The sequence below is a fragment of the Schistocerca serialis genome, unplaced genomic scaffold (assembly GCF_023864345.2).
Source record: "Schistocerca serialis cubense isolate TAMUIC-IGC-003099 unplaced genomic scaffold, iqSchSeri2.2 HiC_scaffold_935, whole genome shotgun sequence".
Lineage (NCBI taxonomy): Eukaryota > Metazoa > Arthropoda > Insecta > Orthoptera > Acrididae > Schistocerca > Schistocerca serialis.
In genome coordinates, this window is record NW_026048557.1 from 58,917 (window position 1) to 86,049 (window position 27,133).

Here is a 27,133-nt window from a genome sequence, read left to right on the forward strand (position 1 = left end):
TGACTGAGTACATGGAAAAAGTTAAAAAAAACACAACACGTTTTGTATTATCGCGAAATATGGGTGAGATTGTCACAGAAATGATACGGGATTTGGGCTGGACATCATTAAAAGAAAGGCGTTTTTCGTTGCGACGGAATCTTCTCACGAAATTGGAATCACCAATTTTCTCCTCCGAATGCGAAAATATTTTGTTGACACCGACCTACATAGGGAGAAGCGATCATCACGATAAAATAAGGGAAATCAGAGCTCGTACGGAAAGATATAGGTGTTCGGTATTTCCGCGCGCTATACGAGGTTGGAATAATAGAGAATCGTGAAGGTGGTTCGATGAACCCTCTGCCAGGCACTTAAATGTGATTTGGAGAGTATCCATGTAGATGTAGATGTGACGTTAAGTGGAGCAGTTCGTAGTGAAAGCGGTAAGGTACAGAAACAACAGAAGGGTCTCTGACGGGGAGAGAGAATGAGAGAGAGAGAGAGAGAGAGAGAGAGAGAGAGAGAGAGAACTTAGTTACTTGGTTCAAATGGCTCTGAGCACTATGGGACTTAACATCTGAGGTCATCAGTCCCCTAGAACTTAGAACTACTTAAACCTAACTAACCTAAGGACATCACACACCTCCATGCCCTAGGCAGGATTCGAACCTGCGACCGTAGCGGTCGCTCGGTTCCGCACTGTAGCGCCTTGCACCGCATGGCCAATCCTGCCGGCTACTTACTTACTCAAGGATCGAATGTTCCGCAATATGCCAACATAAGACAAATGGCCGATATGCAAATAAGACACTTGCTGGTGCTCGGGTTACAAGCGTCGACGCACAGCCGCGCCTGGCCGCCACTCCACCCTAAGTGGAGCCCACCTCGCGGCAGTGTAGCGAGCGGTCCGGTCTTTCCGGGAAGCCGCCCTGTGATGATCGGTTGTTGGGAGCGTAACGGAGTTCGCGGCCCCCCTTTCTATTGATCTGTTTACGTCCCGTCTGGCCCCCGGGGGCGGCGTCCCGTCCGCACCGACCCACTAATTATAGAAGGCGACACGTGTCGCGGGTCCGAACAGCAGCAGAGCGCATGCTCAGCCGCCCGGAACGTCGTCCTACACGACACTGCTGGTCGTCAGATGGGTACAGCCGAGCGGGCAGTAATAAGCCACAGCTGCAAAATACAGACGCGAATTCTTTACAGACGAATGGAAGAACTGGTAGAAGCCGACCTCGGGGAACATCAGTTTGGATTGCGTAGAAATGTTGGGACACGTGAGGCAATACTGACCCTACGACTTATCTTAGAAGAAAGATTAAGGAAAGGCAAACCTATGTTTCTAGCATTTGTAGACTTGGAGAAAGCTTTTGACAGTGTTGACTGGAATACTCTCTTTCAAATTCTAAAGGTGGCAGGGGTAAAATACAGGGAGCGAAAGGCTATTTACAATTTGTACAGAAACCAGATGGCTGTTACAAGAGTCGAGGGACACGAAAGGGAAGCAGTAGTTGGGAAGGGTGTGAGACAGGGTTGTAGCCTCTCCCCGATGTTATTCAATCTGTATATTGAGCAAGCAGTAAAGGAAACAAAAGAAAAATTCGGAGTAGGTATTAAAATCCATGGAGGAGAAATAAAGACTTTTAGGTTTGGCATTGTAATTCTGTCAGAGACAGCAAAGGACTTGGAAGAGCAGTTGAACGGAATGGATAGTGTCTTGAGAGTAGGATATAAGATGAACATCAACAAAAGCAAAACGAGGATAATGGAATGTAGTCGAATTAAATCGGGTGATGCTGAGGGAATTAGATTAGGAAATGACACTTAAAGTAGTAAAGGAGTTTTGCTATTTGGGGAGCAAAATAACTGACGGTGGTCGAAGTAGAGAGGATATAAAATGTAGACTGGCAATGGCAAGGAAAGCGTTTCTGAAGAAGAGAAATTTAACATCGAGTATAGATTTAAGTGTGAAGAAGTCGTTTCTGAAAGTATTTGTATGAAGTGTAGCCATGTATGGAAGTGAAACGTGGACAATAAATAGTTTCCACAAGAAGAGAATAGAAGCTTTCGAAATGTGGTGCTACAGAAGAATGCTTTAGGTGGGTAGATCACATAACTATCGAGGAGATACTGAATAGAATTGGGGAGAAGAGGAGTTTGTGGCACAACTTGACAAAAAGAAGGGACCGGTTGGTAGGACATGTTCTGAGGCATCAAGGGATGACAACTTTAGTATTGGAGGGCAGCGTGGAGGGTAAAAATCGTAGAGGGATACCAAGAGATGAATACACTAAGCAGATTCAGAAGGATGTACGTTTCAGTAGGTACTGGGAGATGAAGAAGCTTGCACAGGATAGAGTAGCATGGAGAGCTGCATCAAACCAGGCTCCGGACTGAAGAAGACGGCTTCTTGTCTAGACAATTCGTCACCACGTTTCATTTCTGCACACCTTCATAAATACTACTCATTCTTGTTCACGCATTTCTCTTTTTCACAAATGCTTTTCTTTCTACTCCTCCTCTGCATGTTACACATTATTTACACTGGCCTGTGTGTGTTATTTTCCTTCAAAAATGGTTTAAATGGCTCTGAGCACTATGGGATTTGACTTCTGAGGTCATCAGTCCCCTAGAACTTAGAACTACTTAAACCTAACTAACCTAAGGACATCACACACATCCATGCCCGAGGCAGGATTCGAACCTGCGACCGTAGCGGTCGTGCGGCTCCGGACTGAGCGCCTAGAACCGCTAGACCACCGCGGCCGGCATTTTTACTTTCCAAATACCAAAACTGATATGTTACTTCAAGCGTCTCAGTCGTAATCTGTTTGCCTCAACATCGCCTAGTTCACTTCCACTATATGAAATTACCCTTGTTTTACTTTTATTGAATTCTATATTATAACCCCTCTTAAATGTAATATCCTTCAATACCACTGCTCTTCTAATTCCCTAACCGTCAGTGCGGCTTCTGTGACATTGTGATTGTGTTGAAGGTTTTTATGAGTTGTGTACAAAATTTAAAGTGACTTTATATTTTTATGAAAAATATCATCAATATTCATGTTGTCTCCTTCAAGGTAATCCCACTCAGATGCCATAAAATTGTGCCAACACTCCTTCCAATCCTCGAAACACCATTCATGAGCACTTCACTTCACACGAGCACTTCACTTCACACGAGCACTTCACTTCACACGAGCACTTCACTTCACACGAGCACTTCACTTCACACGAGCACTTCACTTCACACGAGCACTTCACTTCACACGTGCACTTCACTTCACACGTGCACTTCACACGAGCACTTCACTTCACTTCACCTCACTTCACACGAGCACTTCACCTCACTTCACACGAGCACTTCACTTCACTTCACACGAGCACTTCACTTCACTTCACACGAGCACTTCACTTCACTTCACTTCACTTCACACGAGCACTTCACTTCACTTCACTTCACTTCACACGAGCACTTCACTTCACACGAGCACTTCACTTCACACGAGCACTTCACTTCACTTCACACGAGCACTTTTTCGTACAGCCACGAGTACTTTAAGCGACGCAGTTTTTATTTCATCAGTCGTTGAAAATCTTCGTCCTTCCATAAGTCTCTACAGTTTTGGGAACAGCAAAAAGTCGCAGGGGGGCCAAATACGGTGAACAAGGTGGCTGTGACGTGATTGCCGTGCTGTTTTGGCCAAAAAATCTCGCATGCAACGATGATTGGGCGGGTGCATTATCGTGAGGCAAAAGCCATGAACTGTTTTTGAAAAAAATCCGGAAGTTTTTTCGTATTGCTTGTAGCAAACGGCTTACAACGTCAAGGTAATACTCCTTATTGACCGTACGACATCGAGCCAAAAATTCATGATGCACTACGCCACGGTAATTAAGAAAAAAAAGTGAGCAAAACTTTTGACATTTGATCGAACTTGGCGTGCATATTTCGGTCTTTGCTCTCCGGGATGCTTTTCCATTGGGACGATCGGGTTTTCGTTATGACGTCACAACCGTAAAACCGTGTTTCGTCACCCGTTATGACCTTTTGAGCAAATCAGGATCATCACTGACGTCATTCAAGAGCTCCTGAGCGATGCTCATGCAACGGTTCTTCTGGTCAAAAGTGACAAGTTTTGGAGCAAACTTCACCGACACAATTCTCGTGCCCAAAAACATGCGGAAAAAATTGCATGACACGAGCCGACTGTTACGCCAGTATCTTCTGCAGCTTCTCTTACGGTAATTTGACGATTTTCCAAATCAATTTTCTTCACGGCTTCGACGTTATCATCTATTGTTGAAGTGCTGGGGCGTCCAGAGCGAGGTTCGTCATAGGCTCCTTCTCGGTCATCTTGGAAGAGCTTGCACCACTTGTAAACATTTTTTTTTTCTTAGAGCAGACTGATTCCATTTTTCACACAAAATGTGATGCAAATTCTTTGCTCCATTTTTTTCAATAATAATCGAAAACCGCCGAGCACACTAAAACGCATCTAACCGTTCTGTCAAAAGCAAAGGAAGTGTGCTGTGCACTTGAAACTTTGAAGATACACTCCTGGAAATGGACAAAAGAACACATTGACACCGGTGTGTCAGACCCACCATACTTGCTCCGGACACTGCGAGAGGGCTGTACAAGCAATGATCACACGCACGGCACAGCGGACACACCAGGAACCGCGGTGTTGGCCGTCGAATGGCGCTAGCTGCGCAGCATTTGTGCACCGCCGCCGTCAGTGTCAGCCAGTTTGCCGTGGCATACGGAGCTCCATCGCAGTCTTTAACACTGGTAGCATGCCGCGACAGCGTGGACGTGAACCGTATGTGCAGTTGACGGACTTTGAGCGAGGGCGTATAGTGGGCATGCGGGAGGCCGGGTGGACGTACCGCCGAATTGCTCAACACGTGGGGCGTGAGGTCTCCACAGTACATCGATGTTGTCGCCAGTGGTCGGCGGAAGGTGCACGTGCCCGTCGACCTGGGACCGGACCGCAGCGACGCACGGATGCACGCCAAGACCGTAGGATCCTACGCAGTGCCGTAGGGGACCGCACCGCCACTTCCCAGTAAATTAGGGACACTGTTGCCCCTGGGGTATCGGCCAGGACCATTCGCAACCGTCTCCATGAAGCTGGGCTACGGTCCCGCACACCGTTAGGCCGTCTTCCGCTCACGCCCCAACATCGTGCAGCCCGCCTCCAGTGGTGTCGCGACAGGCGTGAATGGAGGGACGAATGGAGACGTGTCGTCTTCAGCGATGAGAGTCGCTTCTGCCTTGGTGCCAATGATGGTCGTATGCGTGTTTGGCGCCGTGCAGGTGAGCGCCACAATCAGGACTGCATACGACCGAGGCACACAGGGCCAACACCCGGCATCATGGTGTGGGGAGCGATCTCCTACACTGGCCGTACACCACTGGTGATCGTCGAGGGGACACTGAATAGTGCACGGTACATCCAAACCGTCATCGAACCCATCGTTCTACCATTCCTAGACCGGCAAGGGAACTTGCTTTTCCAACAGGACAATGCACGTCCGCATGTATCCCGTGCCACCCAACGTGCTCTAGAAGGTGTAAGTCAACTACCCTGGCCAGCAAGATCTCCGGATCTGTCCCCCATTGAGCATGTTTGGGACTGGATGAAGCGTCGTCTCACGCGGTCTGCACGTCCAGCACGAACGCTGGTCCAACTGAGGCGCCAGGTGGAAATGGCATGGCAAGCCGTTCCACAGGACTACATCCAGCATCTCTACGATCGTCTCCATGGGAGAATAGCAGCCTGCATTGCTGCGAAAGGTGGATATACACTGTACTAGTGCCGACATTGTGCATGCTCTGTTGCCTGTGTCTATGTGCCTGTGGTTCTGTCAGTGTGATCATGTGATGTATCTGACCCCAGGAATGTGTCAATAAAGTTTCCTGTTCCTGGGACAATGAATTCACGGTGTTCTTATTTCAATTTCGAGGAGTGTATGTTCGGGACATGTGTACCAACATAACAAAAAGAATCGGTAGTGGAATGTAAGTTGTCTGCACAGTTTGAAAAATCACTTTTCAAACAGCCCTCTTACTTGTTTGCTATGGTTATGAATTTCCTGTCCAAAGTAGCGCTTAGTTTTCTTTACAGCTTGGATAACCTTATGGATAGGATATATCAGTGTGTCACTCCCTTCTTACGTGCTTGATCCGTTTCATATTCTCTCACTCGGCTAACTGCAGCATGCTTTGTGTGCAACTTGTGAGTAACGTTGTACTCGTCTTTCTATCCATGCTGCCCTGAGAATTTCAAAGGTTTTTCAGTGAACAATGGCTTCCGTAACTCTAGAAATTCTGTGAAGGTGAATTTTCATTTCCTCAGTTTACAATCTGCGTGTCCGGAAATACTGCGTTGCGGTGGTCGGATGTATAGGACATTGTGTACGTACAGCGCCTCCTAGCTATGCTGACCGCAGTAATCTGCAGCGTTGGGGATTGCCTAAACGTTCAGAGCCAAAGGCAGTGTTGTTGTACCTAGTGCAGTAACACGGGACTCGGGCGCGCCTATGACGACCGATCACCTAACGCGATTTCTTCTATGGTCTTACATGTATTTAATACGTAAACTTAGTGTATCTGTCTCCACGTCACAGACAAACACAAGCTGCGGTGACAAGTCAGGGGACACCGCCTAATAGCGCGTCGGACCTCCATGTGACCGTTGTAGTACATGGATTGAACTAGTCGTGGTAAGTCCCCTATAGAAATACTGAATCACGCTACCAACATAGCCGTCCATAAACGCAAAAGTTTTGCCGGTACAGGATTTTGTGCACGAACTGACCTCTCGGTTACGTCCCATAAATATTCGATTCGCGTCGAGGGATCTGGGTGGCCAAATAATTCGCTCGCTCGAATTTTGCACAGCGTTCTCCAAAGCATTAGCGAACAATTGGGGCCCCGCTGACGAGACATCGTTTGGCAAGACGAAGTACATGAATCGCTGAAAATGGTCTTAAAGTGGCCGAGCATTAACATTTTGAGTCAGTGATCAATTCAGTTGGACCAGAGGACGCAGTCCATCCCAAGTAAACAAACCCCAGACCATTACAGAGCCACCACCAGCTTTAACAGTGCCCTCTTTGACAAGTTGGGCTCATGGCTTCGCAGGGTCTGCGTCAGAGTCGAACCCTACCGTAAGCTCTTACCAACTTAAATCGGGACTCACGTGAGAAGGCCACAGTTGTGCGGTAGTGTGATATGGTCGAGACCAGCAGAGGCGTCGTGTTGTTAGCAAATACACTCGCGTCGGTCGTCTGCTTCCACACCCCATTAACGCCAAATTTCGCCGCACTGTCCTAACGCATACGTTGGTCGTACGTCCCACACTGATTTCTGCGGCTACGTCGCACAGTGTTCCTTGTCTGTTAGCACTGACGACTCTACGCAAACGCCGCTGCTCTCGATTGTTAAGTGAAGGCCGCCGGCCACTGAGAGGTAATGAGAGAAATTTGGTTTTCTCAGCACTCTCTTCATACTGGTGGATCTCGGAATATTGAATTCCCCCACGATTTTCGGAATGGAATGTGCAGTATGTCTAGCTCCAACTATAAGTTCGCGTTCAAGACACTCTTACGGGAGGTTTACTATCTTCGCCCGAAAACAGCATGTTCTTTGAGGATTCTCTCGGGATGTATTACAGACACGAATGTCAAATTTGGTCAAAATGTTTATCGACATTTCCTCTATAGACTGGAATGTTTTCTACCGGGGATGTCGAAGAGCAGAGGCTGAAGTGAAGTGCCGTCGGATCGAAACAAAATTTCGATGTAGACCTCCACGCGCGGTACGTCACAGGTCAGCCGGCTCGTCTGAAATCGAAATTGAGTTGACGTTAGCGAAGTGTACAAGATTCTTTAGGAGTTATTTGTACCACAGGACACAAAATGGCGGCCATTTGAAAAAAAATAGGGTTTTTTTCATCTGTTTTCGGACTTCGTCGGTGAAGTAAAAACATTTATAGTTGATGGATCGGAATAAAAGTGGTACAACTCCTAGACAATTTAAGTTAGCTTCGTCGGAAACAAATAATCATGTCAATCGGTTCAGTAGATTTGAAGTTACATACTGCGCGATTAAAAAAAGTAGAGAAAAACGCGTTTCAAGTGTTGCCTAGATATAAATGCAATATTATGCAACGTACGTTCAGCCTGCTATTCCAGGTCCATAAACCAGTCCTTCCTCTTCGCCACAGAGGGCGTTCTGCTCGACCTGGGCCATCCTGCGCTGCTCCAGAGCCGCTCGTACGGCCGGTGTCGAGCGGTTCTTGCCGGCCGGAGTGGCCGAGCGGTTCTAGGCGCTACAGTCTGGAACCACGCCACCGCTACGGTCGCAGGTTCGAATCCTGCCTCGGGCATGGATGTGTGTCATGTCCTTAGGTTGGTTAGGTGTAATTAGTTCTAAGTTCTAGGGGACTGATAACCTCAGAAGTTAAGTCGCATAGTGCTCAGAACCAAGCGGTTCTCGGCAGCCAGAATCCGGTGGTCGTCCGAATGCTCGGCGAACTACGTCGAATAGAGTACCAGGGTGACGTCCGTCGTTGTCATGGTGTTCAGAATTGCTGAACACCCTTCGTCGAAGCTGCTCACTGCCAGGAAAGTCGGAACCTCCACAGTTTTCGCACCAGAATGCAAATGCTTCGGGGCTAACTTCCAAACACACGCGTTCAAACTTTCATTTGAATTTTGTGTGTTTTCTCCCAAGCACCGGTGCAATAGCTCGTCCTCCGAAAGAAAGAAAAAAAAACTGGTGCGCGAAATAGGCCGATTTCAGGCAGGTACATTTTTTTTTTCAACGGCGAATAACAAACATTTCCGTTCCGTATTCGGAAAAACCGTTTCAAGGGTGGATTATAAATACTTTTATGGACCCAAAAATACAGTTTAAAAAAGTCGATTTTTTGAACGAAAAAGGTAGTAAACCTCTCCTTAACTCCCGTCGTGCGGCAACGATCTCATCGGAACTTTGCACACGCAACACCTGAGTAATAGTGACGGCTCCGCCAAGGCACTGCCCTATTACACCTGGTGTACGGTCTACTACCGACAATGTATGTATGAATATCGCTATGGCGTGACTTTTGTCAAAGATGGCTCTGAGCACTATGGGACTTAGCATCTGAGGACATCAGTCCCCTAGAATTTAGAACTACTTAAACCTAAGGACATCACACACATCCATGCCCGAGGCAGGATTCGAACCTGCGACCATAGCAGTCCCGCGGTTCCAGACTGTTGCGCCTATAACCGCTCGGTCACCCCGGCTGGCTGACTTTTGTTATCACAGTTTATGTACAGGGTGTGCTTATAATCTACAGGCGCATTTTCTGTGGAGTTTCGACAGAGATTTGCAATTTCGTTGGTGCAATCTGTAGTTTGAGTTAACCCAAACAAATACCGCTTATCGCATTAGAATGCACGAAATATTACTACATTTGAAACTTCCTGGCAGATTAAAACTGTGTGCCCGACCGAGACTCGAACTCGAGACCTTTGCCTTTGCCTTCGCCTTCGCAGGAGAGCTTCTGTAAAGTTTGGAAGGTAGGAGACGAGGTACTGGCAGAAGTAAAGCTGTGAGTACCGGGCGTGAGTCGTGCTTCGGTAGCTCAGTTGGTAGAGCACTTGCCCGCGAAAGGCAAAGGTCCCGAGTTCGAGTCTCGGTCGCGCACACAGTTTTAATCTGCCAGGAAGTTTCATATCAGCGCACACTCCGCTGCAGAGGTAAAATCTCATTGTGATTACTACATTTCATTACATTAATCAATAGAACAGTTACTTAACTTCCACGCACTTTCTTGCCACAGGAGTACTGGGTAATTTACAGCTATCATTGGCTAGCAAAGCATTGACAGCTGTCCTCTTGAGGTACGTGTTCACCAGTAAAAGTTCATTTGAATTTTTAACTACCGGTGGGTCATATGCTGTGATGTTGACTGCTCTACGTGAGGTCTCGAACTGTGGTCGAGTTCTTGCATGCTCAGGACTATATTGACGTCAGCTGGAGGTCGCTGCTGAAGAAGGGGGCGGGGGGGGGGGGGCGTTTAGGAGCGCCTCCAATACGTCGCGATCCCTCGCTAGTGTCCGTGCCATCTAGTCACGTTGCTATCTCTGATGTTGCACTGCAATCTCCGGACGGTAGCACAGAAATGATTTTTAAACCTTAAACCTCGGAATGTTGCGCATTGACTACTTCTGCAGTGCAGCAGCGCAGCTCAGTCGCTACTGGAGAAATCTTTATTCTTCATGTTTTATTGTCCGTGTTAGTACATAGCGGTAAAACGAACATCGCACTAGACTAATTCAAGGTGGACGCTTACGATTTCGCGATAAAATTAGTTTTATTTGTAAAGGGGAACAAGAATTAGTTTGGTTTGTAAAGGGGAACAAGAATTAGTTTTGTTTGTAAAGTTGTTTGTAAAGGGGAACAAGAATTAGTTTTGTTTGTAATGGGGAACAAGAATTAGTTTTGTTTGTAATGGGGAACAAGAATTAGTTTTGTTTGTAATGGGGAACAAGAATTAGTTTTGTTTGTAATGGGGAACAAGAATTCGTTTTGTTTGTAATGGGGAACAAAACGGCGCTTTCTGTTGACGCTGAGTGCTGCATCATAGACATCATCAGCGTTTTCAGTCTGGAACCGCGCGACCGCTACGGTCGCAGGTTCGAATCCTGGTATTGTATCTCTTAAAAAAAATAATGTAACTATTTATTTAGAGGAAACAATCTCCTAGTAAATTTGTTTGTCCTTCGATTTATCGTGATCTGTTACTAATTTTTGGTGAAGTTAGTTTTTACGTTTAGCTTTCAAAAAAGTACAAAAGAGATATAATAAGCAAAATAACGAATTTCGTAGGTTGCCAATTACGTATTATATCTGATTTTATCGAGCGCCAGGCTCCGTACAAATTACTGTAAATGCAATATCATAGTATTACTCAGCTCCAGTTCACTGATCTGAAATTATTACTATCACAGAAAATAGAAAAGCTTTAATAAAATTATTTCACTGGATTCCGTCAATTAATCTCACTCAATATTTTTAAGTAATTTCTTCCGCTCCGGCTATCAGACATTGTGCTGTGAAAAAATATTTTTAAATGTACCGCGTAATGGCGGCTAATTGTTAACAGTCAGAGATCACTGTTACTTGCTCCGCAGCAGCTGGAAACGTGCTGAATAATTTTCATTAAATATTATTTTCATGAGATAAATGTGGCGTAGGTTCTTGAAATAACACACGGAGATCACTTTATACTAATATATTCTTATTAGGACACAGTTTGCACCAGTAAATATTTGCAGTTACGTTACGACAGAAACAAATGCTAGCGCAGCACAATAGCTTGCGTACCTTATTCCAGCTAACACCAGAACGAACAGAACAAAACAGACTAGACAGAAGAATGAGCATTGCATTGTGTTTTATACTCTTACAAAGATAATAATACTTCTTTTAATTACTTACACATTATAATCTCATACAATAAAAATGTCTTTTCTGCATCTATCGATCTATATTGTGTATTTTTACAGTTAGTGTTATTGCCTTTCGCAGATAAATCGATGTTTGCAATTCATTTTGAGTCACATACAGTCATTTTTGTTTATGTTTCACCTCGATAATGGTGAATATTGCAAAAGGACACTACACTGCCTCGGGCGTGGATGTGTGTGCTGTCCTTAGGTTAGTTAGGTTTAAGTAGTTCTAAGTTCTACGGAACTGATGACCTCAGAGGTTAAGTCCCATAGTGCTGAGAGCCATTTGAACCATTTTTTTTGATTAGCGCTATTTGTTTGGACTGACCACGGCTGCACGCTACAGAAACGAAATTGGAAATACAAGGTGTGTCAGAAAGGTAACGAGACCGATTTATTTATCGAACAAAGTTATTTTTTATTTTCAAACAATATTCTCGCGGTGAAAGTAGTTCCCGTGGGCAGCTATGCACTAGTGGAGTCGTTCTTCCCAGTGCTGGTGGCTCCACTGAAGTGCTCCAACTGGTACGGCTTTTAACATGTCGGTCATATTGTTTGGGATGTACTCCAGTCACAAAATGGCGTCATTGGAAGCCATTCTTCAATTTGGGAAAAGAAAAAGAAGTCACAGGGGCTCAGATCAAGTGAATACGGGGGCGGGGGTGGGTTGAGCTACGGAGTGCCATTTGAGGTAAAAAAATTCCGCGGTGGAAGTGGCGGTGTGACATGGGGCGTTGTCGTGATGAAGCATCCACTTGTCTGCAACGTCCAGTCTGAATATGTTCACGCTTTTCTTGAGACATTGAAGGACATCTTTGTAAAACGCTCCTACACCTACATGGATACTCAGCAACTCACATTTAAGTGTCTAGCAGGTGCTTCATCGAACCTCCTTCACAGTTCTCAGTTATTCCAATGACGTATAACGCGCGGAAAGAACGAACACCTATATCTTTCCGTACGAGCTCTGAATTCACTTATTTTATCGTGCTCATCGTTTCTCCGTATGTGGGTCGACGTCAACACACTATTTTCGCATCCCGAGGACAAATTTGGTGATTGCAATTTCGTGAGAAGATCCCACCGCAACGAAAAACGCCTTTCTTTTAATGATTTCCAGCCCAAATCCTGTATCATTTCTGTGACACTCTCTTCCATATTTCGCGATAATACGAAACTTGCTGCCTTTCTTTGAACTTTTTCTATGTACTCAATCAGTCCTATCTGGTAAGGATCCCACACCGCGCGGCAGTATTCTAAAAGAGGACGGACAAGCGTAGTGTAGGCGGTCTCTTTAGTAGGTCTGTTACATTTTGCTAGTTTCCTACCAATAAAACGCAGTCTCTGGTTAGCCTTCCCGGCAACATTTTCTGTTATTCCAATTTAAGTTGTTCGTGATTGTGCTTCGTAGGTCTTTAGCTGAATTTACGGGCTTCAGTTTTGACTGATTTATCGTGTAACCGAAGTTTAACGGATTCCCTGTAGCACTCATGTGGATGACCTCACACTTTCCGTTATTTAGGGTCAGTTGCCAATTTTCGCACCATATGGATATATTTTGTAAAACGTTTGACAATTTGTTTTGATCTTCTTATGACTTTGCTAATGACGCTCTGCTTTATCGACTAGTAAACAACCAAAGACGGCTGCTCAGATTGTCTTCCAAATCGTTTGCATAGAAAAAGAACGGCAAAGGGCCTGTATCACTACCTTGGGGAACACCAGGAGTGACTTCCGTTTTACTAGACGACTTTCCGTCAATTACTACAAACTGTGACCTCTCTGACAGGAAATGACGAATCAAGTCACATAACTGAGACGATATTCCATAAGCACGCAATTTCACTACAAGCCGCTTTTGTGGTACAGTGTCAAAAGCCTTCCGGAAATACGGATTCGATTCACTTCATGTGAATAAAGAGCTAGTTGTGTTTCACAGGAACGATGATTTCTAAATCCATGTTGACTATGTGTCAATAGACAGTTTTGTTCGAGGCATTTCATAATGTTCAAACACAATACATGTTCTAAAATACTGCTGCATATCGACGTTAACGATATAGCCCTGTAATATAGTGGATTACTTCTACTACCTTTCTTGAATATTGATGTGACCTGTGCAAGTTAAGTCTTTGGGTACGGATCTTTCGTCGAGCGAACGATTGTATATGATCGTTAACCATGCAACTGTTGCATCTGAAAGGAACCTAATTCGTACCCAGTCTGGACTAGAAGACTTGCTTTCATTAAGTGTTTTAAATTATAAATGCCTTGTGGCTAGGGCCATACGTCGGGCAGACCGTTTGCCTGGTTCAAGTCTTTCGATTTGACGCCACTTCGGCGACTTGCGCGTCGATGGGGATGAAATGATGATGATGATTAGGACAACACAACACCCAGTCGCTGAGCGGAAAAAAATCTCCCACCCAGCCGGGAATCGAACACGCTGACCACTAAGCTACCGGGGGCGGACAGTGATTTAAGTTGCTTCACTACTTCGAGGATATTTACGTCTACGTTACTCATTTTGATTCGAGTTCTGGAATATTTACTTAGTCTTCTTCTGTGAAGGCATTTCGGAAGGCTGTGTTTAGTAACTCCGCTTTGGCAGCACTGTGTTCGATACTATGCCCATAGCTGTTGCACAGAGAAGGCATTAATTGTGTCTTGCCGCTAACTTACTTCACATACGACCAGAATCTCTTCGGATTTTCTGCCAGGTTTCGAGCCAGTTTCGTTGTGGAAACTGTTATAAACATCTCGCATTGAAGTCCGCGCTAAATTTCGAGGTTATGTAAGAGACCACCAGTTTTGGGGATTTTGCGTCTGTTTAAATTTGGCATGTTTTTTTTTCATTGCTTGTGCAACAGTGTTTTGACACGTTTTGTGTACCAAGGAGAATCAGCCCGTCGTTCGTTCGTTAATTTATTTAGTATAAATCAATCAATTGCTGCCGATACTTATACTCCTGGAGATACTGAAAGGAATGAGATAGATTATATAATGGTAAGACAGAGATTTAGGAACCAGGTTTTAAATTGTAGGACATTTCCAGGGGCAGATGTGGACTCTGACCACAATCTATTGGTTATGAACTGTAGATTAAAATGGAAGAAATTGCAAAATGGTGGGAGTTGAAGGAGATGGGACCTGGATAAACTGACTAAACCACAGGTTGTACAGAGTTTCAGAGACAGCATAAGGGAACAATTGACAAGAATGCTGGAAAGAAATACAGTAGAAGAAGAATGGGTAGCTCTGAGGGATGAAGTAGTGAAGGCAGCAGAGGATCAAGTAGGTAAAAAGACGAGGGCTAGCAGAAACTCTTAGGAAACAGAAGAGATACTGAATTTAATTGATGAAAGGAGAAAATATAAAAATGCAGTAAATGAAGCAGGCAAAAAGGAATACAAACGTCTCAAAAATGAGATCGACAGGAAGTGCATAATGGCTAAGCAGGCATGGCTAGAGGACAAATGCAAGGATGTAGAGGCTTATCTCACTAGAGGTAAGATAGATACTGCCTACAGGAAAGCTAAGGGACCTTTAGAGGAAAGAGAACCACTTGTATGAATATCAAGAGCTCAGATGGCAACCCAGTTCTAAGCAAAGAAGGGAAAGCAGAAAGGTGGAAGGAGTATATAGAGGGTCTATACAGGGGCGATGTACTTGAGGACAATATTATGGAAATGGGAGAGGATGTAGATGAAGATGAAATGGGAGATACGATACTGCGTGAAGGGTTTGACTGAGCACTGAAAGACCTGAGTCGAAACAAGGCCCCGGGAGTAGACAACATTCCATTGGAACTACTGACGGCCTTGGGAGAGCCAGTCATGACAAAACTCTACCATCTGGTGAGCAAGATGTATGAGACAGGCGAAATACCCTCAGACTTCAAGAAGAATATAATAATACCAATCCCAAAGAAAGTAGGTATTGACAGATGTGAAAATTACCGAGCTATCAGTTTAATAATCACAGCTGCAAAATACTAACGCGGATTATTTACAGACGAATGGAAAAACTGGTAGAAGCCGACCTCGGGGAAGATCAGTTTGGATTCCGTAGAAATGTTGGAACACGTGAGGCAATACTAACCTTACGACTTAACTTGGAAGAAAGATTAAGAAAAGGCAAACCTACGTTTCTAGCATTTGTAGACTTAGAGAAAGCTTTTGACAATGTTAACTGGAATACTCTCTTTCAAATTCTGAAGGTGGCAGGGGTAAAATACAGGGAGCGAAAGGCTATTTACAATTTGTACGGAAACCAGATGGCAGTTAGAAGAGTAGAGGGATATGAAAGGGAAGCAGTGGTTGGGAAAGGAGTGAGACAGGGTTGTAGCCTCTCCCCGATGTTATTCAATCTGTATATTGAGCAAGCGGTAAAGGAAACAAAATAAAAATTCGGAGTAGGTATTAAAATTCATGGAGAATAAGTAAAAAGTTTGAGGTTCGCCGATGACATTGTAATTCTGTCAGAGACAGCAAGGGACTTGGAAAAGCAGTTGAACGGAATGGACAGTGTCTTGAAAGGAGGATATAAGATGAACATCAACAAAAGCAAAACGAGGATAATGGAATGTAGTCAAATTAAATCGGGTGATGCTGAGGGAATTAGATTAGGAAATGAGACACTTAAGGTAGTAAAGGAGTTCTGCTATTTGGGGAGCAAAATAACTGATGATGGTCGAAGTAGAGAGGATACAAAATGTAGACTGTGAATGGCAAGGAAATCGTTTCTGAAGAAGAGAAATTTGTTAACATCGAGTGTAGATTTAAGTGTCAGGAATTCGTTTCTGAAAGTATTTGTATGGAGTGTAGCCATGTATGGAAGTGAAATACGGACAATAAATAGTTTGGACAAGAAGAGAATAGAAGCTTTCGAAATGTGGTGCTACAGAAGAATGTTGAAGATCAGTGGGTAGATCACGTAACTAATGAGTAGGTATTGAATAGGATTGGGGAGAAGAGAAGTTTGTGGCACAACTTGACTAGAAGAAGGGTAGGACATGTCCTGAGGCATCAAGGGATCACAAATTTGGCATTGGAGGGCAGCGTGGAGGGTAAAAATCGTAGAGGGAGACCAAGAGATGAATACACTAAGCAGATTCAGAAGGATGTAGGCTGCAGTAGGTACTGGGAGATGAAGGAGCTTGCACAGGATAGAGTAGCATGGAGAGCTGCATCAAACCAGTCTCAGGACTGAAGACCACAACAACTACTTTTACTCTGAACTCAAGCCGTATCTGGTCTACTCTCATATTGTTAATAGGGCATGAGCATTCTGAAACTAGCTACGTTCAGACATGCCATTCAAACGGCCACCTGACGTATATTGTTTTGGATATTTTGCTGAGCACCAGTGGATTTCGTTTTGTGGGTGGGAAACGAAGCGTTTGATGTAAGAGGCTCCGTCGTACACCCCAGAAGAGCTGGGTGTCGCGTTACTGGTGAAACACCCGGTTGTTTGTACCGTGTTAGATCATCATTAGCACGCACAGCTCAGTTGTCCATGAATGAAACCGGACGCCGTTCTCAGCAACATCTTTAAATATAATTCAGCACACGGGGGTTTGAACATCATGACTAGCGCAAAAACGTTATGGACGCATGTAGCTGAAAGGGTGCGCGTTTTAAATTTTTGTCACATGAAAAGGACTTCTTAAAAAAGACCTCTTGTAAACATTCTAAAGTTTCATGTAGTGCCTTGTTTTACGCATTGTTTATGTACTTAGCAAACTACTATACATTAGACGCAACTGCTACCTCGTTCCAGTTTCATCCATTTATCTGTCACGCGCAGTGTGTCCGGAATTCGTCCCGTTCGGTTTACTGTTTGCAGCTGGAAGTCTGTGCGACTGCTCTGTTACGTAAACAGAGGAGACCTTACGTCAACAGTTTACCAAGAGTGTGTCTGCAGCAGTATCAGATTGTTCACTGAACCTTTTTTTTCTTCGCCACAGAGACGTACTGTTTTTTCAGTGGCCGTGGGAAAATGACGAAACCCGCGGACAGAATTTCCGCCTAATTTCAGGAATGGCAGCCGTCGTTAAATGTGGACCTTACCAATTTTATTTTCTGTTCAGTTCGCGTATTGGCACTCCATAAACGACTACCTACACAGTATTAGTCGGAGGAAAGGTATATCCTTTAGGGATGGTAGTAATGGTGATTCCGTGCAGAAAACTTCATATGGACATACGCTCTATTCCGAATGATATCCGAAATTAAAGACATATAATGTCAATTTTTCACGTTTCTCTTGAACAACTGGAAAACCGCGCCCTGTAAGGAAAACTTGTCACAGTACAAAATTAGTGCAGAATTAAACTAATTAAATTTCCTGCAAAAGAAATTCTTACTCATTTTTTTCTGTAGGCTGAATAATTTGCGTAAAGAGAGCGATAGAATATTGAAAATGTAGCGCGATGCACATCCAGTTAAGCTTATGTTTTTCTGTAGGGCAATTCGAACTCGTTTCCCAACTTGACTGGCCACAAGTATCATGGAATGAATTGTTTGACTCAGATATCTCTACACTGCTCTGGTAGATTGTGAACAACGACGACGTACTGAATAATGCAGAAAGTAACTATAACAATGAACATCAAACGCGTTCTATCTTGTGAACCATTCGGAATAGGGCGTATGTCCATGTGCAGGTTTTTGTTCGGAAATCACCAATACTATTATCTCTCGAAACATGTACGGTTCCTCCTGACAGCATGTATGCCTCCGTACAGCCCCTAATCAGTCTCTCTCTCTCTTTCCTTCTCTCTCTCTTTCCTTCTCTCTCTCTTTCCTTCTCTCTCTCTTTCCTTCTCTCTCTCTTTCCTTCTCTCTCTCTTTCCTTCTCTCTCTCTTTCCTTCTCTCTCTCTTTCCTTCTCTCTCTCTTTCCTTCTCTCTCTCTTTCCTTCTCTCTCTCTTTCCTTCTCTCTCTCTTTCCTTCTCTCTCTCTTTCCTTCTCTCTCTCTTTCCTTCTCTCTCTCTTTCCTTCTCTCTCTCTTTCCTTCTCTCTCTCTTTCCTTCTCTCTCTCTCTTTCCTTCTCTCTCTCTCTTTCCTTCTCTCTCTCTCTTTCCTTCTCTCTCTCTCTTTCCTTCTCTCTCTCTCTTTCCTTCTCTCTCTCTCTTTCCTTCTCTCTCTCTCTTTCCTTCTCTCTCTCTCTTTCCTTCTCTCTCTCTCTTTCCTTCTCTCTCTCTCTCTTTCCTTCTCTCTCTCTCTCTTTCCTTCTCTCTCCCTCTCTTTCCTTCTCCCCCTCTCTTTCCTTCTCTCCCTCTCTTTCCTTCTCTCCCTCTCTTTCCTTCCTCCCTCTCTTTCCTTCTCTCCCTCTCTTTCCTTCTCTCCCTCTCTTTCCTTCTCTCCCTCTCTTTCCTTCTCTCCCTCTCTTTCCTTCTCTCCCTCTCTTTCCTTCTCTCCCTCTCTTTCCTTCTCTCCCTCTTTCCTTCTCTCCCTCTTTCCTTCTCTCCCTCTTTCCTTCTCTCCCTCTTTCCTTCTCTCCCTCTTTCCTTCTCTCCCTCTTTCCTTCTCTCCCTCTTTCCTTCTCTCCCTCTTTCCTTCTCTCCCTCTTTCCTTCTCTCCCTCTTTCCTTCTCTCCCTCTTTCCTTCTCTCCCTCTTTCCTTCTCTCCCTCTTTCCTTCTCTCCCTCTTTCCTTCTCTCCCTCTTTCCTTCTCTCCCTCTTTCCTTCTCTCCCTCTTTCCTTCTCTCCCTCTTTCCTTCTCTCCCTCTTTCCTTCTCTCCCTCTTTCCTTCTCTCTCTCTCTCTCTCTTTCCTTCTCTCTCTCTCTTTCCTTCTCTCTCTCTCTTTCCTTCTCTCTCTCTCTTTCCTTCTCTCTCTCTCTTTCCTTCTCTCTCTCTCTTTCCTTCTCTCTCTCTCTTTCCTTCTCTCTCTTTCCTTCTCTCTCTTTCCTTCTCTCTCTTTCCTTCTCTCTCTTTCCTTCTCTCTCTCTCTCTCTCTCTCTCTCTCTTTCCTTCTCTCTCTCTCTCTCTCTCTCTCTCTCTCTCTCTCTCTCTCTCTCCTCTCTCTCTCTCTTTCCTTCTCTCTCTCTCTCTCTCTCTCTTTCCTTCTCTCTCTCTCTCTCTCTCTCTCTTTCCTTCTCTCTCTCTCTCTCTCTCTCTCTCTCTCTTTCCTTCTCTCTCTCTCTCTCTCTCTCTCTCTCTCTCTTTCCTTCTCTCTCTCTCTCTCTCTCTCTCTCTCTCTCTCTCTCTCCTTCTCTCTCTCTCTTTGCTTCTATCTCCCACTCCTTCCCTCCCTGAGTCTCTCCGTATTGTCAGATATCATCCGTGGGGTGTATGGTCGTACCTGATAATTATCGTACTGTTTCCTCGCAATAGAGATTCCCTAAATGTAGCCAACAGCGTTTCGCGGAAACTACATCCTCTTTCTTCCAAGGATCCCCACTGAAACTGCCTGATGCTCTCTGGCGACCGAACTAGGTGGCGCAGCGGTTAGTACACTGGACTTGTATTCGGGAGGACGACGGTTCAAACCCGTGTCCGGCCATCCTGATTTAGGTTTTCCGTGATTTGCCTAAATCGCTCCAGGCAAATGCCGGGATGGTTCCTTTCAAAGGCCACGGCCGATTTCCTTCCCTGTTCTCCCCTAATCCGATGGGACCTATGACCTCTCTGATCTCCTCCTCCAAATCAAGCAACTAACACCTGTGTCACACTCTGGTACGTTCTATATCAACTTCTCTCTCTTTGCTTCTATCTCCCACTCCTTCCCTCCCTGAGTCTCTCCGTATTGTCAGATATCATCCGTGGGGTGTATGGTCGTACCTGATAATTATCGTACTGTTTCCTCGCAATAGAGATTCCCTAAATGTAGCCAACAGCGTTTCGCGGAAACTACATCCTCTTTCTTCCAAGGATCCCCACTGAAACTGCCTGATGCTCTCTGGCGACCGAACTAGGTGGCGCAGCGGTTAGTACACTGGACTTGTATTCGGGAGGACGACGGTTCAAACCCGTGTCCGGCCATCCTGATTTAGGTTTTCCGTGATTTGCCTAAATCGCTCCAGGCAAATGCCGGGATGGTTCCTTTCAAAGGCCACGGCCGATTTCCTTCCCTGTTCTCCCCTAATCCGATGGGACCTATGACCTCTCTGATCTCCTCCTCCAAATCAAGCAACTAACACCTGTGTCACACTCTGGTACGTTCTATATCAACTTCGTAAGAAACCCTACCGGAGCGTCCACAAATTAGTCCCATGCACGCCGTTGTTCGTACGTGATAAGGACTCCAAACACTGCAACATTACTCTAGAATTGATCGCACTGGTGTCTTGTATACGATCTCCTTTGCAGTCCATCGCTTGTTACCAGAACCCTCCCAAGAAATCGATTGACCCTTCTCTAATACTGACTTTTCGCGATCGTCCCGTTACACGTCGCATTTTATTAAGATACGCGTAATATTTCACCGATTTCACATGCTGCTAGACATTCGGTACTCATCTTGAAATGGAAAACTGCTAAGTTCTTTCCATTTATCGTGGCCATTACCTTGGATTTACCAAATGGAAACAGTGACTAAGTCCGTTTGGTTTCTGTGCAATGACGATACTTGCCTGAGGATAGCACAGTTGCAGGGATCCCGTTTCAGTTTTACTTCCGGCTGTTACTCTTAGATCGTGATAACTCGATGCACACTCATCTACTATCTCAGAACCTGTCACGGTAATGCAAATTCTTAGGTCATTTCTCCTATTACAGCTCTACGCTGTGCCAGCGTGCCAAACCTGTCACCTGAAGATTGCGATTCCGTGAAGTTTCCAAAGCCACTGGTTCACATTCGCACGTACAGCAGCGTGGTTCCAAAAGGGACACTACTGTCGAGAAATCTGCCTAGAACTACTGACCGACCATTTGTGTATATGTCAAAAACAACCGCTGGTGTCGACGCAGGTCGTGGTGGTAGCCCATATTTCGCATCGTCGACAGTGGAGCAGTTTGGAGGTACATGAGAACAGGAGTGCCAACTTGAAGACCAGTGAGTGTAGTGGGTGATCGCCGATGTGACTGCGTGCTGGTCTGAGGTTGGAGGCTGGGAGTCAGCGATGCTGCAGCACTGGTTCCACTCGCTGCAGAAGGCGCACTCGGAGGACCTGGACGTGGTGAGCCCCGTGGAAGAGGAGGGCGCCACCCACCACCACCACCACCACCACCACCACCACCACCATCCACTCTTCAGACACAGGAGGAAGGTACACTTGTGCAGACTTGGCCTGGATTGAGCTTTTAGTAGCTGGCTTCTCCGCACCGCTTGCTGTAGACCCAGACCACTTACGACTAAGCGTGGCACAGTGGGTGGTCGTGTTTGGATCTGGAAGCTTTCGTGATTTTTCTTTATGCACTGCAGGTGTAGAGGCGTTCATTGCTTTCATAATAAACACACAGTGTGAGTGGGGGTTGGGAAAGGGGGCTTTCAGTGCTGTGTTGTCAGCTATTTGTCGTGTGCAGAAACTTTATGGTCCAACTTGTGCAGACACTAATGACACTAAACTGACACCAGACCGTATATTGGAACAGTTTCGATGAGCGTAGTAATGAAGGGGCCGCGAGAATGTAACTTCTCTCAGTAGGTGAGTGGGCTGGCTTAGAAAATTCAGAAATAATAAAAAAAAAGCACTGTCTTCGCCTACCGGGACCATCCGACCGCCGTGTCATCCTCAGGGGTGGATGCGGATAGGAGGGGCGTGGGGTCAGCACACTGCTCTCCCGGTCGATATGATGATGGTATTCTTTGACCGAAGCCGCTACTATTCGGTCGAGTAGCTCCTCAATTGGCATCACGAGGCTGAGTGCACCCTGAAAAATGGCAACAGCGCATGGCGGTCAGGATGGTCACCCATCCAAGTTCCGACCACGTCCGATAGCGCTTAACTTCGGTGATCTCACGGGAACCGGTGTATCCACTGTGTTGGCAGGACATTCAGAAATAAGAAAGTTGTATTTCTACTAATGACGCTGGCAGCCTATAAGTTTCTCTAGATAGGTTGCAATTACGGCGTGTTTCAAAAAGAACGATCTCATTTGAAAACTTACTATTTATTGATAAAAACCAGCTACAAAGATGGGAATTCATTGTAAAATGTAAAATCTTAAAAGTTTCAGCCAAGCTATTACACATTGGCCATTAAAATTGTTACACTAAGAAGAAATGCAGATGATAAACGGGTATTCATTGCACAAATATATTAAACTAGAACTGACATGTGATTACATTTTCACGCAATTAGGGTGCATAGATGCTGAGAAATGAGTACGCAGAACAACCACCTCTGGCCATAATAACGGCCTCGATACGCCTGGGCATTGAGTCAGAACTTGGATGGCGTGTACAGGTACAGCTGCCCATTCAGCTTCAACACGATACCACAGTTCATTACGAGTAGTGACTGGCGTATTGTGACGAGCCAGTTGCTCGGCCACCATTGACCAGACGTTTTCAGTTGGTGCGAGATCTGGAGAATGTGCTGGCCAGGGCAGCAATCGAACATTTTCTGTACCCAGAAAGGCCCGTACAGGACCTGCAACATGCGGTCGTGCATTATCCTGCTGAAATGTAGGGTTTCGCAGGGATGGAATGAAGGGTAGAGCCACGGGTCGTAACACATCTGAGATGTAACGTCCACTGTTCAAAGTGCCGTAAATGCGAACAAGAGGTGACCGAGACGTGGAACCAATGGGACTCCACACCATCACGCCCGGTGATACGCCAGTATGGCGACGACGAATACACGCTTCCAATGTGCGTTCACCGCGATGTCGCCAAAAGCGGATGCGACCATCGTGATTGTGTAAAATGACATTTTGCTATTCGTGCACCCAGGTTCGTCGTTGAGTACACCATCGCAGGTGCTCCTGTCTGTGATGCAGCGTCAAGGGAACCGCAGCCACCGTCTCTGAGCTCATAGTCCGTGCTGCTGCAAACGTCGTCGAACTGTTCGTGCAGACGGTTGTTGTCATGCAAACGTCCCCACCTGTTGACTCAGGGATCGAGACGTGGCTGTACGATCCGTTACAGGCATGCGGATAAGATGCCTGTCATCTCGACTGCTAGTGATACGAGGCCGTTGGGATCCAGGACGGCGTTCCGTATTACCCTCCTGAAGCCACCGATTCCATGTTCTGCCAACAGTCATTGGATGTCGACCGACGCGACGAGCAATGTCGCGATACGATAAACCGCAATCTCGATAAGCTACAGTCCGACCTTTATCAAAGTCGGAAACATGATGGTACGCATTTCTCCTCCCTACACGAGGCGTCACAACAACGTTTTACCAGGCAACGCCGGTCAACTGCTGTTTGTGTATGAGAAATCGGTTGGAAACTTTCCTCCTGTCAGCAGGTTGTAGGTGTCGCCACCGGCGCCAACCTTGTGTGAATGCTCTGAAAAGCTAATCATTTCCATATCGCACCATCTTCTTCCTGTCAGTTAAATTTCGCGTTTGTAGGACGTCATCTTCGTGGTGTAGCAATTTTAACGGCCAGTAGTGTACAAATGCTACGTGTGTCCACCGGCACGAACGTCATCTACACGATAGCTAAATTCGTCATTTGACTTTACTCAGTTTCAGCTTCTATAGAAGTTACGGCGGCTGGTATTCTATTCTTGACTCTTCTGTGTCAGTAGGTGAAGGGGAGATGAAGGTACTTTCCTGCAAATATCTGCTAAACTCCTCCCGAACAGGCGATGTAGGCCCAACGGTACCGACCGGCCGCCGTGTCATCCTTAGCCCACAGGCGTCACTGGATGCGGATATGGAGGGTCACGTGGTCAGCACACCGCTCTCCCGGCCGTGTGTCAGTTTCCGAGACCGGAGCCCCTACTTCTCAGTCGAGTAGCTCCTCAGTTTGCCTCACAAGGGCTGAGTGCAGCCCGCTTGCCGACAGCGCTCGGCAGACCGGATGGTCACCCATCCAAGTGCTAGCCCAGCCCGACAGCGCTTAACTTTGGTGATCTGACGGGAATCGGTCTTACCACTGCGGCAAGGTGTCGCCTCCTTCGAGTACCACCACAAGAAAAAACCACACGGGGTAATGTCTGGCGACCTTTGGACGCCAAGAATGCAGGGCAGTGTGAGTCTTTGGGTTCCATTCGCCATATATGACGTTGAGGCAGTGTGTCATACAATCAGAAACTGACGAATGTTTGTTGTTGTGGCTGTGGAGGAACTCGATCCTGTTGGAAAATGAAGTCGTCGCAGTCCTACTAAAGTTTTGGAAAAAAACAGTTCTGCAGTATTATTTTGAAGACAGCCCTCCAAAATCACCGCACTTGACCGTTCTGGTTTCTTGCTTTCTTCTTTTCTTTTTTTTCCGGGAATGTTTGACGGAAAGGTTCATCATCTTTCCATTAGCAAAAAAGAACATAACTGTCGCCATAAACTTCTGTAAAAGCAGATACATTTTGTAAAGTTTACGACTAATTTAGCTATCGTGCAGACGTGTTCGTGCACTGGTGGACACATTTTGCAAATTTATCCGATCCTTTTAGTAGGCCTTTATCAATAAAAATTGAGTTTTGAAATCAGGCGAGCATTTTTCAAAAACCCTACTTTCTTGACGGGGTAAGCACTTGCTAACAGCGATGGTCACAAAGTCATCTTAAGGCCTGCAATTAGATGCAGCAGTTTCCATGTGCATAGTTTGCAACTGTACTATATGGAGTAACTTTTACTCTTTGGCAACAGAATCAAATCTGTTTCGAAACAGGCGTTGTTGTTATCTGAACTGATTCTTCTATCAAATGGCTTGGAGCAGTATGGGACTTGAAATCTGAGGTCATCAGTCCCCTAGAACTTAGAACTACTTAAGCCTAACTAACCTAAGGACATCACACACATCCATGCCCGAGGCAGGATTCGAACCTGCGACCGCAGCGATCGCACGGTTCCAGACTGTAGCGCATAGAACCGCTCGGCCACCCCGGTCGGTGATTCTTCTATCGCGAAGAAGGAAAACCTCCACGTGCATACTTGCCTGTGAACTTTTTATAACCTGCGTTAGATCCCCTTCGTGCAAAATGTCTCAAAAATATTAATAACCGAGAAAAACTGTTAAGCCGTAATTGCTGATACCTCTACCTTTTTATTCGTCTCCCTCTTGAAGACACATGATCCTTCCTCCCATGGTAATTCTTCAGACTGTCAGATTTACATAGGTCCACCTTGGCATTCACTTAGTGGAATGTGGAAAACCGCCTAAAAACCACATCCAGTCTGGTCGGGAAACCCCTCGTAAGGGCTGTGGTGACTCGCTATGGGGAAACTACCGTTCCATCACCTCGGCCGGGTGATACCTCGCTTACAAAAAGCTCACACATGCCTCGTGAACAGAGAGGTTCCTGCTGATGGACAGCAACGATGCTCTCTATTGCCCGCAAACGTATTTCGTCACCTTAAGTGACAGCCTCAGTGGATGTTTGTTGCCTGAAAATTTTTCCTTTCGTCACAGGATTGTTTTTTCGGTGCGAGAGCACTGGGGAGACTAGCGACAAAGTCCACTGGCAGGGCTAGGGGAAATAAAGTTAATTGTGGGGTGTTATTAACGGCCACGAGGTTCCACCGTGACAGTTCTAGAATCATTCAGAGGGAGTCTACATCCCGTATCGCAGAATCACCCAGATCATGCTATATTAGTCGGAGGCGACTTCAACCTACCTAGTATAGACTAAGATGTCTATGGCTTTATTACAGGTGGTACAGACAAGTCGTCGTGTGAATCACTTTGAACACATCATCCAAAAACTGTCTTGAACAGCTAAATAGACAGCCAACGCGTAATGGAAATATTTTAGATCTGGTAGCCATGAACAGACCAGACATCATCGACGGTGTCAGTGTTGAGACAGGCATTAATGATCATGATCTCGTCATTACGACTATGGTTACGAAAGTTAAAAAGTCGGTCAGGAAGGCTAGGAGAGTGTTCTTACTAGGAAGAGCAGATCAGTTGTTAGCATCCCACTTAGTAAATGAATCGACTTCATTTACTTCCGGTACGATGGACGTGGAAGAATTATGGGCAAATTTTAAACACATTGTAAATCACGCATTGGACAAGCATGCTCCGAAAAAGTGGGTTACGGACGGAAAAGTCCCACCGTGGTTTAACAGCGCAATTCGGAGAATGCTCAGGAAGCAAAGGCAGTTACACTCGCGGTACAAGAAAGATCCGGAGAATGAGGACAGGCAAAAGTTAGTGGAGATTCGTGTTGCTGTAAAAAGAGTGACGCGCAAAGCATACAACCACTACCACCGTCATACCTTAGCAAAAGATCTTGCTGGAAACCCAAGGAAATTCTGGTCTTACGTAAAATCGGTAAGCGGCTCTAAGGCTTCCTTCCAGTCACTCGGTGATCAGTATGGCCTGGCAGTGGAAGACAGCAAAACGAAAGCTGAAATTTTAATATTTAGCACTTGAGAAATCTTTTACACAGGAGGATCGTACAAACATACCGCCGTTTGAGTCTCGTACAGATTCCCGTATGGAGGACATAGTGATAGACATCCCTGGGGCTGTGAAGCAGCTGAATGGGTTGAAAATAAATAAATCGCCAGGTCCTGATGGGATTCCAATTCCGTTTTACAGAGAGTACTCTACTGCATTGGCTCCTTA

At 45.6% G+C, this 27,133-nt stretch overlaps 2 protein-coding genes across 2 annotated transcripts in view; one reads left to right on the top strand and one right to left on the bottom strand.

The window, feature by feature from the left end:
* LOC126452772 (translation initiation factor IF-2-like) overlaps positions 1–27,133 on the top strand; it is a 333,594-nt gene that overhangs the window by 35,741 nt on the left and 270,720 nt on the right. The window contains exon 2 of the mRNA XM_050091120.1: positions 21,221–21,711. Within this exon, the coding sequence (XP_049947077.1) occupies positions 21,565–21,711 (147 nt within the window). The 5' untranslated portion in view covers positions 21,221–21,564. The remainder of the gene's footprint in view (positions 1–21,220; positions 21,712–27,133) is intronic.
* Positions 852–21,439, bottom strand: LOC126452771 (octapeptide-repeat protein T2-like). The gene is made up of 3 exons (XM_050091119.1): positions 21,367–21,439; positions 18,884–19,411; positions 852–1,021 (listed from the first exon to the last, which is right to left on the bottom strand). The coding sequence occupies exons 1-3, from the start codon at positions 21,437–21,439 to the stop codon at positions 852–854; spliced, it is 771 nt and encodes a 256-aa protein (XP_049947076.1).

What these genes read in the sequence shown, in the direction of transcription:
- LOC126452771 (XM_050091119.1), bottom strand. Translation starts at nt 21,439, where the DNA reads ATGCGAAATATGGGCTACCACCACGACCTGCGTCGACACCAGCGGTTG. An exon ending in GACATATACACAAATGGTCG is followed by an intron (nt 19,412 to 21,366) that starts GTCAGTAGTTCT and finishes AAGAGAGAGAAG; the next exon opens with GAAAGAGAGAGAAGGAAAGA. An exon ending in GAGAGAAGGAAAGAGAGGGA is followed by an intron (nt 1,022 to 18,883) that starts GAGAAGGAAAGA and finishes TTCTATAATTAG; the next exon opens with TGGGTCGGTGCGGACGGGAC.